This window comes from Haliotis cracherodii, unplaced genomic scaffold (assembly GCF_022045235.1).
Source record: "Haliotis cracherodii isolate W230 unplaced genomic scaffold, xgHalCrac1.p SCAF_2, whole genome shotgun sequence".
NCBI classification, from domain to species: Eukaryota; Metazoa; Mollusca; class Gastropoda; order Lepetellida; family Haliotidae; genus Haliotis; species Haliotis cracherodii.
This window is the reverse complement of record NW_027266275.1, coordinates 15,900,138-15,916,324: the sequence shown is the minus strand read 5'-3', so window position 1 is coordinate 15,916,324 and position 16,187 is coordinate 15,900,138. Positions and strand designations below refer to the sequence as shown.

Sequence of the window (16,187 nt, the reverse complement as noted above, 5' to 3'; positions counted from 1 at the left end):
TGATGTATTGAGTGTTCATGTCGATGTATTGAGTATTTGTGTCGATGTATTGAGTGTTTGTGTCGATGTATTGAGTGTTCATGTTGATATATTGAGTGTTTGTTATTGAGTGTTATGATATATTAAGTGTTTGTGTCGATGTATTGAGTGTGCGTGTCGATGTATTGAGTGTTTGTGTTGATGTATTGAGTGTTTTTTTAGATGTATTGAGTGTTTGTGTTGATATATTGTGTGTTCATGTTGATATATTGTGTGTACATGTTGATGTATTGAGTGTTCGTGTTGATGTATTGAGTGTTTGTGTCGAAGTATTTAGTGTTTGTGTTGATGTAATTTAGTGTTTGTTTTGATATATTGAGGTGAAGTGAAATGGGGTTAAACGTCGCGTCCAAGATTATTGCACTTATATACCGACGTGCATGTACGTGTGTGTGTTTGTGTGGCTGCTTGTACTAGTCCGGACTGATGCCGATTTATAGTGCTAGCTCACTGAGATACCATGCCGCAGTTTAACATGAATATCCCACTCAGACACAGTATACTGACTCCGAGCCGACCAGTCCTTGTTTTAGCGCCTTAATGCCGAGCGCCAGACAGGGTAACAACAAGTACCATCTTTTATCGTCTTTTGGTATGACGCGGCTGGGGATCGAACCCCAGACCTTCCGCTCTCCGGGCGGACGCTCTACCACTAGACCACGGAGGCGGTCTGATATATTGAGTGTTCATGTTGATATATTGTGTGTACATGTCGATGTATTGAGTATTTGTGTTGATGTATTGAGTGTTCGTATAGATATATTGAGTGTTTGTGTTGATATATTGTGTGTTCATGTTGATGTATTGAGTGTTCATGTTGATGTATTGAGTGTTCATGGCGATGTATTGAGTGTTTGTGTTATGATATATGAAGTGTTTGTGTCGATGTATTGAGTGTTGATGTATTGAGGGTTTGTGTCGAAGTATTGAGTGTTTGTGTTGATGTATTGAGTGTTTGTATAGATATATTGAGTGTTCATGTTGATATATTGTGTGTACATGTGGATGTATTGAGTGTTCATGTTGATGTATTGAGTGTTCATGTTGATGTGTTGAGTGTTTGTGTTGATGTATTGTGTTCGTGTTGATGTATTGAGTGTTCTTGTCGATGTATTGAGTGTTCTTGTTGATATATTAAGTGTTTGTGTCGATGTATTGAGTGTTGGCATGTTGATGTATTGAGTGTTCGTGTCGATGTATTGAGTGTTTGTTTTGATATATTGTGTGTTCATGTCAATGTATTGAGTGTTTGTGTTGATATATTGTGTTTGTATTGAGATATTGTGTGTTTGTGTTGAAGTATTGAGTGTTCATGTTGATGTATTGAGTGTTCGTGTTGATATATTGTGTGTTCATGTGGATGTATTGAGTGTTTGTGTTGATATATTGAGTGTTTGTATTGAGATATTGAGTGTTTGTATTGAGATATTGAGTGTTTGTGTCGAAGTATTGAGTGTTCATGTCGATGTATTGAGTGTTCATGTCGATGTATTGAGTGTTCGTGTTGATATATTGTGTCAATGTATTGAGTGTTCATGTTGATGTATTGAGTGTTTGTGTTGATATATTGTGTTCATGTCGATGTATTGAGTGTTTGTGTTGATATATTGTGTGTTTGTATTGAGATATTGTGTGTTTGTGTCGAAGTATTGAGTGTTCATGTTGATGTGTTGAGTGTTCGTGTTGATATATTGTGTGTTCATGTGGATGTATTGAGTGTTTATGTTGATATATTGAGTGTTTGTATTGAGATATTGAGTGTTTGTGTCGAATTATTGAGTGTTCATGTCGATGTATTGAGTGTTCGTGTTGATATATTGTGTCGATGTATTGAGTGTTCATGTCGATGAATTGAGTGTTTGTGTAGATATATTGTGTGTTTGTGTTGCAGTGATCAGAAGGTGAACCATGGCATGATGCGTCAGATCGGTCTGGTTGAGCGACTGCTGCATGTCATGCATGACGTCCGCCTTTCCCAGCTGACCATCCAGACTGTGTCGTCCGTCCTCCATGAGCTCCTGCAGGGGCCACCAGACATCCCTGCCCTACTCAGGTTAGACAGTCAACACTACTCTTGACTCTAGAGGCTGTGACTTAAAGGGGTGGGGCATGGGTGGCGAAAGAAATGATTTTCCTTCATCATAATGTTTTTGTATGGGTGTTCTTAATACCATGTAAGCATAACTGTATCATCAAACTTATGCAAATCAAATTTAATTTTTTTTTATTGCGAACAGAACATAATTTGAATCCTAAATAAACAATGTCTACATTTCAAACTAGGTAATAATTTTCTTTCTCAACGAATACAATTTGTAAACTTCTGCTATTCATACTATGCATTTCTTTCTTCTTCTTCTGATCCTTATGTGGAAACTTGCTGAAACAAAGTTTCCAGCTTCTTAAAACATTTCGCCTAAACACATCCCAGCATCACCCTGGTCACCACCCAAACACCCGCTGTAATCATGTGCGTTGTGACCTTACACGACTTCCTCCAGGACTAAACTGCTAGGTTCTGATAAACCTCCCAGTAACACTACATCAGCATCTCCATTGGTGAGTAGTGAAGTCGAATGTCTGCGCCAGGGTCTCTTTGTGGCTGTTCAACACGACCCAACACCTTTTTGTCAATGCCTCGACCGTGGGCATGGGTGCTCACCTCCACGATCTACAGATGGCAGAGCCCTGGTCTGTTGATGAAAAGAGACTCTGCATCTGCAACCTGGAACTCAAGGCAGTCATTCTGCCTGAATACCACTGGGCAGAGATCCTGAGTGCATCACAAATCATGATCCAGTCGGACAATCTATCAGTTCTCTGGTATATCAACCAAATGGTCTGCACCAAGTCCCGGATCCACAATGTCATAGACCAACCATCACCAATGGAATGTACTCTGTATCCTGTACATAATATGGTTATTGTTATTCGGGTTCCCAGACTAAGTACCCAGTGGAGGGTGAAGTGACTTATCTGTAGAGACTCCAGTCTTCAACATCGAAGTCTCCACAAGGCTCGTCCATTTGTGCGCGCACACGTACATGCACGTCGCTATATAAGTGCAATAATCTTGGACGCGACGTTAAACCCCATTTCACCTCACCTCACATTTGTGCGCGTGATGTCTTAGTATTGGTTTGAAGAACCTCTTGTGGATGTTGTCGATCGTTCATCTTCTCTTCTTAGCATTTTTCAATCCTGCGGGCATGATTGATAGCTTTGACGAAGCCTCAAAGAGATCCCGAGCTGGCTCACCGTAATGTCTGTAGGAGATAGCAGTGTGGTCTCTCCTGTACAACTGATTGCCTGGAGACCACTTCCGGATTGGATATAAGTCGTGGCTGAATATATCCCTATTCAAAGCTGCACGGTTGTTCGTGTAATGATGTCCTACGTGAAAACACATGACACATGTTATACCCGATTTCATGATGTTATGTCCAACAAGCATTAAGGGCTCACGTCACCTCTTATGATGTTTTCACCCATTCACGAGTTTCTGTCTTTTATAACACTAAGCAGAAGCTGGAAACTTTGTTTAAGCCCTTTTCCACATAAGGATGGAAAGAAAGGTTGCATGATAAGAAAATTTAATTTTTGGAATAGTTTTTGAATCCTGACTAAACAATTTCATCTTTTCAAACTACGGAATAATTTTAGCTCTCAACAAACGCATTTTATCTTAATGCTGTCAGTATTAATGAACATTATGTGTTGCAGATTTGGTCAGTTTGTTGTATCGACCATTCCATCAGCTAGTGTGAATGAGAAGCTGATCAGTCTTCAGGTGAACGGTACTGGAGTGTCCAACAGTGATGAGGACGTGTCCCCTTCAGCCACACAGCAGGAAGTTACAGGTACTGCATGTCAGACAGAAGCGGTAGCAGGGGTCAGGATGCAGTACAAAGTTACAGCATCAAGTCACATGCTAGTCATCATTGTAGATAATACTGTAACAGGGTTGTCAGGGAGCAGTGATTAAAGCTTTTACTCATCATGCTACAATTCCTTTTCTCAAAAGGAGATAGGTGGCCCAATGGCCTAAGGTGCTGTAGTTTGCTGAGCAGAGTTGCGTCCCTTGGGCATGGCACCAACCCATGATTATGGGTTTGAATCCCTGTTCGCCCTGATTATGTGTCTTGGTTTGTCAGCACAATACCAATGTTCGTGGGTTTCACCGAAGTGGTAAACGTCTAAGACCTGCATCACTTCGAGCTTTCCTCCCACATTAAGCTGACACGCACCAAATAACTGGAATACTGTTAAAAGTGGCGTTAAATCTAACTCACTCCCTCACTCACTCATTCATGGCACTTAGGCAGCAAGTAGTGTAAGTTTCTTCTTTATAACACTGTCATTCCTTGTCTCCAGCTGAGAGTAGCAAGGTCAACCAGATCCACACCATCAAGCTGAGGAACATCCTCCTGGAGGTGGTCCTGAAGCTCATCATTCCACGAGGAGCCAACAAAGTGGACCAATCGTGAGTCTCTTAAAGTAACATGATGTACTGAGGTTATCCCTGTCGGGATTCCTTGTTAGAGTTGGCACCCAGCAACCTGTCTGGTCATCAGAGGTTATCAGACTCTGTGCTTTGGTTGGTTGCATGTCATTGTACCACGATTTAGTTATTGTTGCTCATTATATCAATCACAGGATTGTCTGGTCCAGAGTTGATTATTTGCAGGCTATTTTCATATAGCTGGAATATTGCTGAGTGTGGCATTGAAAAGCAAACAAACACAAACAAGGATTCTTTTGAACTTGAAATGGCCAAATACAAATATTTTGTATCAAATGTTAGTACTAGTATTCACTGCTCACCTTACAAGAGAAAAATGATGCATATTTCAATGTGCAGGACTTCTGATTAGCAGCATCTGAAGCCAGATGGAGGTATGCTTCATAGTCGAATGTTCTGACTGTGAAGGCCCATTTCATTAATGTATTCTTTAGGTCTTCAGAAACCCCTGCTTGCCGTAAAAGGCGACTATGCTTGTCATAAGAGGCGACTAACAGGATCGGGTGGTCATGCTCGCTGACTTGGTTGATTCATGTCATCGTATCCCAATTGCGTGGATCGATGCTCATGATATCAATCACTGGATTGTCTGGTCCAGGCTCGGTTACTTACAGACTGCCGTCCTATAGCTGGAATATTCAACGGCGTTAAACAACAAACAAACGAAGAAAACCAAATAAAATTAATGTATTCAGACTTTTTGTTATCCCCTTTCTCCATTGTTGTTACCAGTACGTGTGAGGAGATTCAGAAGGTGCTGGGTTTTGATTGGTTGCTGCTGTTCCTGAAGCCTCACCTTCACCAGTCCACCGTAGTACTGGCTCTGCGACTACTCCTCACCATGTTCCGCAACCCAAACAACATCAACCGCTTCCGCGAGGGCAGCTTCGGTGGAGGCTGGCTGGGCGACACAGAGCATGTGATCAAGAACCAGATGGCCACCATGTTGGGTATGTTGTTGGCTGGAAATGTTTAAGACTTATGAGAAATTATTCTCCAAGTTAAGTATATATAGAGAAGTATCCTTACCTGTGTCTTCAAGTTATTATGATATTGTATTGACTACTATTTAGGCTAATTGATGAAAATCGAATAGTTATTTCTTTGTGGCCTAATAACCATTTTTTGTTTAGGTTTCAATCTAGGAACTGCGTCTAAAGGCCATGAACGGGAAGTGAACTCTGAGGTGTGTCATGTGCCAGGATTTCTGGCCCTGCAGTGGTTGTTGCCGCGGCACACGGACGTGTCGGCACTCTACTTCCTGCTCATGGCACTGATGCTGGGCCAGCACATGAAGGACTTGCCAGCTGACGTTCAGGTAGACGCCCAAGCCAGGTCACATGGGAGGGTATATTTCTCTAATTAACTTCTCCGTGTCGTCACACTAGACTCATTGTGTTTGGTTGACACACTGGTAGATGTGCAGTGATGGCAGTATTTCTAAGGAATTCCGTCCAAATTGGTCACATGGCCTTGAGTTGTGACTTATTGGGCTATTTTTTGCCATCTCTGCATATAGTGGTTTGTATGTTTAGAGAGTAGAATTTCTTTCATTGATTGGTGAAAGTATTTTTTTTTTTGCAGTTTAGATTTTGTGCACTGTATGCCACGAGTTTGATATGTTCACATGATTTTATTGAAATGATAGAAATACCTTTTTTATTTACCACAACTTAAATAGAAGTATTTGAATAATTTTTATATTTATATTTTTTGTGTGTGATGTTCAGACAAGCCCCTTTGTTATTTGTAATGGTGCAGATTGGAGATAGTTTCTTGTGACCACATAGCAACAACAGACGTGTTGTCCTGTGTATTGGTGTCAGTAGCTGTAGTTTTAAAGATTATTGTGAAAATGTAAAATTAACTTCTGAATATTTTATGTAACTATTCCATATATTTTCATATTAATATCAGAAATGATCTATTTATCTTTCTTAATATAATTTAGATACAAGAATTAAATTGAGGTTTGCAGACACTATTGTCATGTAGGTCGTTGACAGTCATTGAAAAGTTGGTGACAATGATCAATCTGAATTGTATTTTATGAATATTTCATAGTTGGTTGGTTGGTTTGTTGTTTAACCCCGCACTCAGCAATATTCCAGCTATATGACGGCGGTCTGTAAATAATCGAGTCTGGACCAGACAATCCAGGTATTAATACCATGAGCATCGATTCATGCAATTGGGACCGATGACATGTATAAACCAAGTCAGCGAGCCTGACCACCCGATCCCGTTAGTCGCCTTTTACAACAAGCATAGTCACCTGTTTACGGCAAGCATGGGTTGCTGAAGACCTTTTCTACCCCAGATCTTCACTGAATATATGATAGAGTAGTCCAACATAAGAACTAAAGTTGTGACTGAGCTAAGCTAGTGTCTTGTATTATATGTGTGTTTGTCTACCTGTTTGAGGGAACTAATGTTTTAGTCCCGTGTTCCAGTGACATGAATATACATGTCAGAGTAGTCCATCATAGAACTAATGGTGTGACTGAGCTAAGCTAGTGTCTTGTATTGTAGGCTGTTTGTCTACCAGTTTGAGGGAACTACTGTTACTATGTCAGAGTAGTCCATCATAGAACTAATGTTATTTGCAGCTGAACCTGGATGCTGTGTGGACTGTGATATTCGGGGTGCCAGCCAGCAAGCCTGTAGCTCTGTTGGCCAGGGAGAAGGTGGACCTTGTGCCTGATGCTGCCTTTGTCATCCTGTCCATGATCAGAGCCATGCTCAACTTGACGGTCAGTATCTGATGTCATCTGTCACATAGCTGAGTGCAGATTTAGAAATCTCACCCTAGTGTCTTTTGATATCAAATATATCAACACGAGTTGATAAAAGTGGAAAAAGTCTGAGGTTTGCCGAGGACACGAGGGTGAGATTATATTTATCATCCAACATCATTCTTCCAAGTTTTTCAGTTTGCAGACAGTAATTAGCAGTGTCTTCAGTGTAAAAAGTACTGCTAACAGCTTCAATAGCAGTGCCATTAGTGATGTCATTTGATTGTGACGTCATTGTAACCAGTGACGTCACAATGGTCTCCAAAGCATTGTGATATAATTTCATTGCAGCGATATCTACAGTGTAGATATCGCTTGATCTCATCCAAGCGATATCTCCTGTGGGAGCCAGTTTTGGATGATAATAAATATTTCAGACCTTTTGTGTCAGGAGCAGTATTTTCTTGACAGAGTTTAGCTCCTTTCTTGACTGCAGTTGCTTTTCCAAATTGATCATTACAAAACATTAGCATGAGGTATGATTAACATGAGCTCTTCACGTCTTGTCCCCAGCCTGGAGAAGAGAACAACACCAGCGCCAACAACTCGTGGCTGCAGGACTTCCCCGTGACGCTGATGCAGTTCCTGTTGTTCCTGTACCACAACCAGGCCGACTTCCTGACGCTGTGCACGATGCCGGACTTCATCTCGGGGCTAGCTGCCACACTGTTCCCCTTCCAGCCAATGGACCTGGACAGTGACCTCACGTCTCCCCAGGAGGAGTTCAAACCATTCCCTGATGCGGAGCCTGTTGTGTTGGTCAAGACTCCGGAGAAAAGTAATGGAAGTAAGTGGGATTCAGATACTGTCTGGAACATGTCACATTGTTTGATTAGACTAGTGAAGAACTAACGCTTCCATTATAATATGAAGGTCAATCTTTGTGTTCAGCACTGTGATGAAGCTGCAAGACTGATAAGGTGTTAAACTCTTATTGCTTATTACACACTCTGAAAATATATAGTTCTACTAATGTCAGATGTGAGGATTAAGAATAGGTCCCTCGTACCTGATTATGATTGTGATTGTGATTGGGTGGTTACAATGTGTGACCTGACTGTGTCTTCATGGTTGTGTGTCTTCGTATCCCACACCTAGTGAATAATGTACAAGCTTGCTCTGCAGATCCTCTTTTAAATTCCTGAGGTATCAGGTAGGATTCCAACCTTTTTTTATCAAATTATTCTGATGAATTTCTCTATTTCTATGTACCCTGTTTCCTATTCCAGGCGTCCTGACCAATCACTCCGCTAGAAAGTTTATCATTGACTTCCTCCGCACCATCGTCATCGACAGCTTCTCACAGCCTCCAACTTCCAAGTCCAATGCTGTAATAGACCTGCTTCTTGATGTAAGTGTTGTTGGAATAGGAAGCTGCCACAAGATCCAAAATAAGTGGTTTTTTTCCAGTGTTTTTTCACTCTCCGTGACAAAACAACATATATAGAAGATATTATATGGGTGTTCATGTCATACTATGTTTACAACACAAGTGTCTAAGTTTCGTTATTTCCCGAGCAAGAGTGATTGATAACAAACATGTGTTTTCAGATTTGCTTGTATTATTGAGTTTCTCTACTCAATGACATCCACAAATTTGAAAACATAATATTTATGTTATCCCCTGCCCCAACAAAGTTGGCGGGGGATATTGAAATGGGTTCTGTACGTGTGTGTATGCATCCCAAAATCGTTTCTGGAGCATAACTCAGAAAGCGTTAAATATTTCTCTATGAAACTTTGCATGTCTATCAGATTCATGCTGAACTGGTGCCTTTTGCTATTTAGGAATTTTAGAAATTTGTATTTTTTATGTTTCCATGGCAACAAGTTGGACTTAGGTTCTTTCTATAAGGGTGGTGTTTGTTTCCAGAGCATAACTCAAAACCCATTCAATACTTTCTTACAAAACTTTGCATTTTAGAAATTTTTGTTGTTCATGTTTCCATGACAACAAGTTGGATTTATTTTTTAACATAGGGTGGGTTCACTTATTGAGTATAACAAATAAACTGTTAAATATTTCCTTCCAAACATTGCATGTCTATATATATATATTAAGCACATACTGAACTGGTGCCATTTGATATTAAGGAATTTTAGAAATGTTTATTTTAGAACTTCCATTGCAGCTATTTTGACATGGGCTACGAGAAATGTTGGGTCAGTTACCTAGTTTGGGACCATAACGTGTTAAAATGGGCAGGGGGATATAGATGACTTTGTCGACTGTATGCTTGTTGAATGTGTGTTGACCGTGTTGCATGCATCCCCTCCAGGCCTCCCCCGAACACGCAAGTCGAGCCCAGCAGAAGGAGTTCCAGACAGAATTGTTGACGACTCTGATGGGGCACCTGCTGGCTGCTGATGTGCTCCTTGGGGAGCAGGCTGCACTGCCCATCGGCACAGGCAACAGCTACAACAACATGGCTGCCAACGTCTTCTACTTCGCTAGCAGGGTTGTAGACAAACTATGGCAAGGTATGCAGATGTTCATAGCGTATTTATTCATTCATGCAGAAACAGATGTTCTTTATGTTATCATAGTCGTTTCATATATAAATATATATATTTAAGTACAATGCTAAGTATAATGATGGCCTCTAGCGATACATAATTTAACTATTATTTATACCCTCGTGAGGGAGGATTCAAGTTCTGTATAGGTCCCCAGTACCCCAAAATTGTAAGAGCTGATTAAAATAAGGATTGTGTGGCCAGTTTGTGTGACCTTGCTGACTGTGTGTCACCATACCTCAATGGATCGTTGCTCATACTATCAACCACTGGGCTGCTTGTTCCAGTCTTGATTGTTTACAGGCTGGTGTGTTAAAGCTGGAATAATGCTGACTGCAGCATTAATCAACATTCGCATGGCTTGATTTGACATTTGAGTAAAGTTTACATCAATTCCTTTATTCTGTTTCCGTTAATGAACTGTTAATTTAATTAACTGCTATGAAAGAAGTAAATCTATTTTTGCAGGTGTATTCACAAGAGTCTCCAAAGAGGTGTATGATTTTGTTAGCAAATTGATACAACAAGCCAAAAGAAAATGTAAGTATTTGAACAACAATCATAAATGTTTTTTTCAATTTAGTTTCCACATATGTTGTAAATCCAATTTGATAATAAAAACTCTAAAAAAAATAAAGCAACTCTGTCGAAACTGAACCAAATTTGGGATGATTCATTTAGATAGAAGTAAAGTGTACAATGATCATAGGTAATACATGTTCTTGTTCAGAGTTGTGTCCCTTATTTGTGCCTGGATCCACTGTCATGAGTTTGAATCCTACATTTTCCAATTCTGTCTGTCAGTACACCTGCCTGGTTGGCAGCACCATTCTTGTGTCAAGGTTTTTAAAACTATGACCTATGACCTAACATGAAGCTGGCACAGATTAATATAACTGAAATTCTCTTCAAATCGTTTGCACACTCACCTTACTCATTCACTAATCAATCCTTCATGTACCTTGCAGCATCTGGGGTGTCCCTGGACAGTATCTACAAGTGTCTGAACAGGACCATCCTGTTCCAGCTGTCGCGTCCTATAGACAGCGTGGCCAGCCAGGCAGGGGTGCTGGAGGCCCTCCACAGACTCACCAACTCCCGCAGCATGGTGTTTGGGCCTGGCAACTATGATCAGGAGTTCCTTGGCTGTCTCTGCTACTGCTTGCTGCAGCTTACAGAGGACCCAGAGTCAAGGTAACAATCATTGAGGACTTCTTGCATAGCAGAGTTGCAGATTCTACTGTGGCCATACCTTTATGTTTTTAGTTTTAAAACATTTTTTTATACCTGATTAGCTTCAGTAATCCAGAATAAAAATATGTTTGTGCAACTTAGTCTGTTTTTTTCGGTCGGGGGGGGACATACTTTTACAGGATCCTGTAGATGTATTTACATGTGTTTTATTGATATAATACACTGTTTTTAGTACTCCAAACATTATTACTTTATCACATGTGTTATTTAGTCTTCGCAGATGAAACATATTGCATTGAAAGAATAAAAAAAAGTTGAAATCCTCAAGTCATCTAGGTCTTCATTTTCATGCTGACTTGTATTTTTGAACAGCGGAGCTAACCTGAGTGAGTCTAAGCCAAGACAAACAACATGGCACGTGGACCCCGACGCTGTAGAGGCTGACCCCAGCAGCCAGACTCCCCCGGCAGAGAAGCCCCGGCAGACGGCCCCCACCAACTCCGTACTGAAGGAAGGCATGCATCTGGTGGCTACTGCTGCCAAGAGGGTGTGGGATGAACTCTATGTCTGCAAGAAGCCTGTGAGTACAACGTTTCAGGTCACTTTGTCTTGCTGAACTTAGGAGATTCCAGGGTAGAAAAAATCCACAGCTATCCATACTTGCAACTATGATGAGAATTGGTTGGTTAAAATATGTGACCTGGGTTCAACAAGGCATTCATAGCATTACAACGTATTGTAACTGTATAGTTTATCATAGGCTTACGAATGACGTTGTGCTACAAACACTTTGTGGATCAGGGGATCTGGTTCATTGTGATTGTATGGCACTGATCACTGCTCATGCTGTCAACCACTAGTTTGCCTGACAGAATTCAATTACTGTAAATCGTGAAATGAATGCGTCTCCAAAAGAATGCGACCACTGGACCCTAGCCAAAAATGCGACTCAATATAAATGCAACACCCCCTCCTCTCAAGCATCACTGGATTTCTATCTAAAGAAAATGTCCTCACTCAGGTTTAGAATCCTCACCCTAATCCAACCTTACATTAATCCAATCACACACCAAATAGCACCGCTTATTAGCGCTGAGTAAAGAACTTCCGCAAAAAACAATACATGCACGCTGGCTCGTGTTGGCCTTTGACACAGTCGCAAAGAACAAAGGGTGGCGTCTGTCTGGACTTGCAGGTGTGATCAGTGATGACATAAGTGAGTAGAACTCTTGTCTTGACCCCACCAGTGACAATTCACAGGATGTAATTAGTGTTTGAATGACATTGTATATATCTTCATATACAAGTGCTTCTCAATAAACAGTGGTGTGGAATACATCAGCTTATGTCTAAGTTGGTATTTTTTGCTATCCAAAATGTCTTATTATAAAAATGTGAGCAAAGACCACTCGCATTTTTCGCATTTAATTCACGCTCGTGTTAATTTCAAGATTTACAGTATTTTCTGCACCGTCAAACTTAATTTACTCATTACCCCCTGCTTATGTATGACCGCCTCACTGGTCTAGTGGATAGAGTGTCTTCCAAGAGAGCAGAAGGTCGGTGGTTTGATCCATGGCTGTGTCATTCCAAAACACGTTAAAAGATTGTACTTTTTGTTACCCTGTCTGGAGCTTGGCATTAAGGGGATTAAACAAGAACTGGTTGGCTTGGAGTCGGTATACTGTGTCCGAGTGGGGTATTCATGTTACACTGCGGCATGGTATCCATGTTACACTTCGGCATGGTATCAGTGGGCAAGCACTATAAAACAGGCATTAGCCCAGACTAGTAGAAGCATGCCCTAATCTTGAATGTGATGTTAATCCCATTTCACCTCTCCACCTTGCTTTTATACATTGATGATATTTAAGTAGAAAGATTTTTGCTTTTTATGTCAAACGTAGTAGTAACACATGTAATTATGTATTGATTTATTATAAGAAGCATGCATCAATTTGACACAATTATTTTCATGTTCAAACAGGCTCTAGAGGAGATTTTCCGAACCCAACTGAATAACATTGACAGTTCCACCAAGAACATCTCCAGTCCGGATCTCAACACTGTCAGGTAAGTGTAAGATAACACTTTGTTATCTGGAATTAAATTTGGGTTGCATCAGCACAAGGTCTCAGCTTGTTGATAAACACATACAAATAAATAGGAACATCACATATGTGAATATCATTAAATGGGGCGCCAGCAAATATATGCTCAACAGTTATGTATCCCTCAATTTATTATTTATCATTTGTTGTTTGTTGTTGTTTGTGACATGACAGATGATGAAGTTTTACAAATGTGTAGATTGCTGATACAAGAAGCGGCTTCCAAGATCTGGGTGAACTACGCTGAGAATGAGCGCAAGTCTGTCCTGATGCACACCGACAGAATACAGACACAGATACAGTCGGTGAGTCGACAGCTGGACAGCCTCGGCTACTGGGTAGTAACAATATTCATTGATTATTGCTTATCATCCATGCGGGGATCGGGTAGCCTAGTGGTTAAAGCATTCACTCGTCACGCCGAAGACGCTGAAGAAGGTTCGATTCCCAACACGGGTACGTGTGAAGCCCATTTCTGGTGACCCTCGTCATGATATTGCTGGAATATTGCTTAAAGCGGCGTAAAACCCTAATCACTCACTCTCTATCATCCATGGCCCTGTGCATCGGAGCGATATTGTCAGCTGAGATGATAGTAACTGCCATACTTTAACATAGACTTAGTCATAGCACTAAGGTCACGTTGTGGAATGGGGCTCAGAGCTCCATAAATATGCTGGCAAAATAGACAAATGCTTGTAAAGTTGGCTGCCATGGCCACCACTTTCGCATTACAGATGGCTAGTTGGCTAGTCCCGTAAATATGATGGATGATGGACAAACATGAAAACTGCCTTTATGAATTTTGGGTTAGACTTGACGAGTCGATTATTAGTTGTGAGTAAAAAAATGTTGACAGTCATGTAAAAATGGTAACTTGTTATTTCTACTTACCTATCTTTTTTGAAGTGCATTCTGCTGAAAATGTCTAATCATGATAAATGCAGTTTGAACAGTGACAAGTATAGATCAGGTATCGGACAAATGTAACCTGTCACTCATGGGGTGGGTGGTGTTCAACATTAGCTGGTAGATTTTGTCTTTGAACATCAAAGCCTGTGATTGGACCATACAATCACTTGTATTCCCCTGGGTAGTTACTACCTCACCTAACCTTTGTGTTTATTAAGTCTTTGAAAGGCGGGGCGGTCGGGTAGCCTAGTGGTTAAAGCGTTCACTCGTCATGCCGAAGACCCGGGTTCGATTCCCGACATGGGTACAATGTGTGAAGCCCATTTCTGGTGTCCCCTGCCGTGATATTGCTGTAATATTGCTAAAAGTGGCGTAAAACCATACTCACTCAATTTGAAAGGCATTTAGGAGTGATACACATAAGGAAGCGAATGTATGAATGTCAACTTCTTAATTATGAGGAATGTTTAGGAGTATATGCTTTCCTCTTCATCGGGTGAATAAAGGCATACGCATATACATCAAAATGTTGTGTTCCTCATTATAAAGAAGTTGACATCCATAAATTCCTTCCTTTTGTGTTTATTGTAGGTAGTGTTTTGACAGGAATTAATGCGTGGCAACATTTATCACCTAGTGGGTGATAATTGTTTGACATCACAACATCTTTTCTTTCCTCATGAGTTACAATCCAAAGCAATTATTGGTTTGTTTAATAGTATGCTCCTGTGACTACAAAAGATGCTGTCGTGATGACAAACAATTAGCACCCACTAGGTGTTGAGTGATGCTATATTTTATTTTTTTAATTAGTAACACTCATCTCAAGTTTGTGAATAATGTGCACCCTGTTATGTATTCGAGATACTTATTTTTCATCTGTTCTTGAATGCAGTAGAACACTATTATTTTGTTAAGGCATCTGAGAGTTTGAAGCTTGTTAGTTATCACTTTAGCTTTCTTTTTAACAGGTGCATATCTTTTTGTCTTATCTTGTTTGCATAATTATGTCTTTCCCCCCACCAAAGGGAGATGAGACATGTTGTGTTTGGCTCGGTGCCTGTTGGTATTGGTATCGGCGTTCCCATCTTATTCAGAGCCATAACTTGATAGCCGTTCATCAAAGTCTTTCAACGAAACTTGCCACATGCATTGCTCTTCAGCTTAACTGGTGCCTATTGGTACTTTAAATTTGTCAAAAATGTGTATATTTTTGTATGTTTCCATGGAAACAGTTTTGACTTTGTCTCAAACGAGGGTAAGTTTCATTTCTGGGCCGTAACGTGAAAGCCATTCAATATATTTCAACAAAATTTAGGATGTGCATTGCTTATCATCTTCACTGGTGCCTTTTGATATTTTGAAAATTGTTTTAAAGTTTATTTTGTCATGTTTTCATGGAAACAATTTGGAGTTAAACTCAAACAATGCTAGGCTTCATATCAGAGCCATAACTCTCAAACCAATGAATATTTTTGCATGAAACTATACATGTGCTATGACTACATGCTAAACTATTTCCTTTTCATATTTTTTAGTTATGATTTCTTAATTTGATGTGTTTCCTTGGTATCAATTTGGACTATGTCTCAAACAAGTAGCATTTGTTTCCCGCCAAAATTCTACAGCTAATGAATATTTCTTCATTAAACCATTATCTCTCCAGGCCCTTGTTTGCTATTATTGTTTTTCAGATTTGCAAACACATTTACAGTAACAACTTGAACTAATGTCATAAAAAAACAAGAGGGGGGGGATATGTTTTGGAGTAAAAACACATTCTTGTTCCTTCTGGCCTACTAGGCTGTGCCAGTGTTAGATGCTGATACAGATAGTTATTATATATAATTATTCCTGAGTCCACTATTACATCCACGTGTAGTACAGGGGAGTGTAGATAAAGAAACATGTTTCAGTCTAGGAATTGTTTGTTAACAGAAACTACAAAGAGTAGGGAGTGGCGTCCTCCGTCTAGCATCGCGCCGCGCAAAGAGAGAGCTGCCCCTCAAGTCATCCCCAGCATCCAATGTACACTTTCATGTAAGTACTCACATCAATGTACATGTTCATTTTGCCAACACTGCAATTTATTGGCTC

At 40.3% G+C, this 16,187-nt stretch overlaps 1 protein-coding gene across 1 annotated transcript in view; it reads left to right on the top strand.

Moving 5' to 3' along the window:
* Positions 1-16,187, top strand: part of LOC139469866 (WD repeat and FYVE domain-containing protein 3-like) — an 88,839-nt gene that overhangs the window by 44,424 nt on the left and 28,228 nt on the right. The window contains exons 30-44 of the mRNA XM_071252181.1: positions 1,931-2,092; positions 3,763-3,899; positions 4,414-4,522; positions 5,294-5,511; positions 5,695-5,909; positions 7,171-7,314; positions 7,870-8,143; positions 8,586-8,707; positions 9,636-9,837; positions 10,342-10,413; positions 10,842-11,067; positions 11,440-11,647; positions 13,055-13,140; positions 13,378-13,483; positions 16,029-16,130. Coding sequence (XP_071108282.1) covers positions 1,931-2,092; positions 3,763-3,899; positions 4,414-4,522; positions 5,294-5,511; positions 5,695-5,909; positions 7,171-7,314; positions 7,870-8,143; positions 8,586-8,707; positions 9,636-9,837; positions 10,342-10,413; positions 10,842-11,067; positions 11,440-11,647; positions 13,055-13,140; positions 13,378-13,483; positions 16,029-16,130 — 2,383 coding nt within the window. The remainder of the gene's footprint in view (positions 1-1,930; positions 2,093-3,762; positions 3,900-4,413; positions 4,523-5,293; positions 5,512-5,694; positions 5,910-7,170; positions 7,315-7,869; positions 8,144-8,585; positions 8,708-9,635; positions 9,838-10,341; positions 10,414-10,841; positions 11,068-11,439; positions 11,648-13,054; positions 13,141-13,377; positions 13,484-16,028; positions 16,131-16,187) is intronic.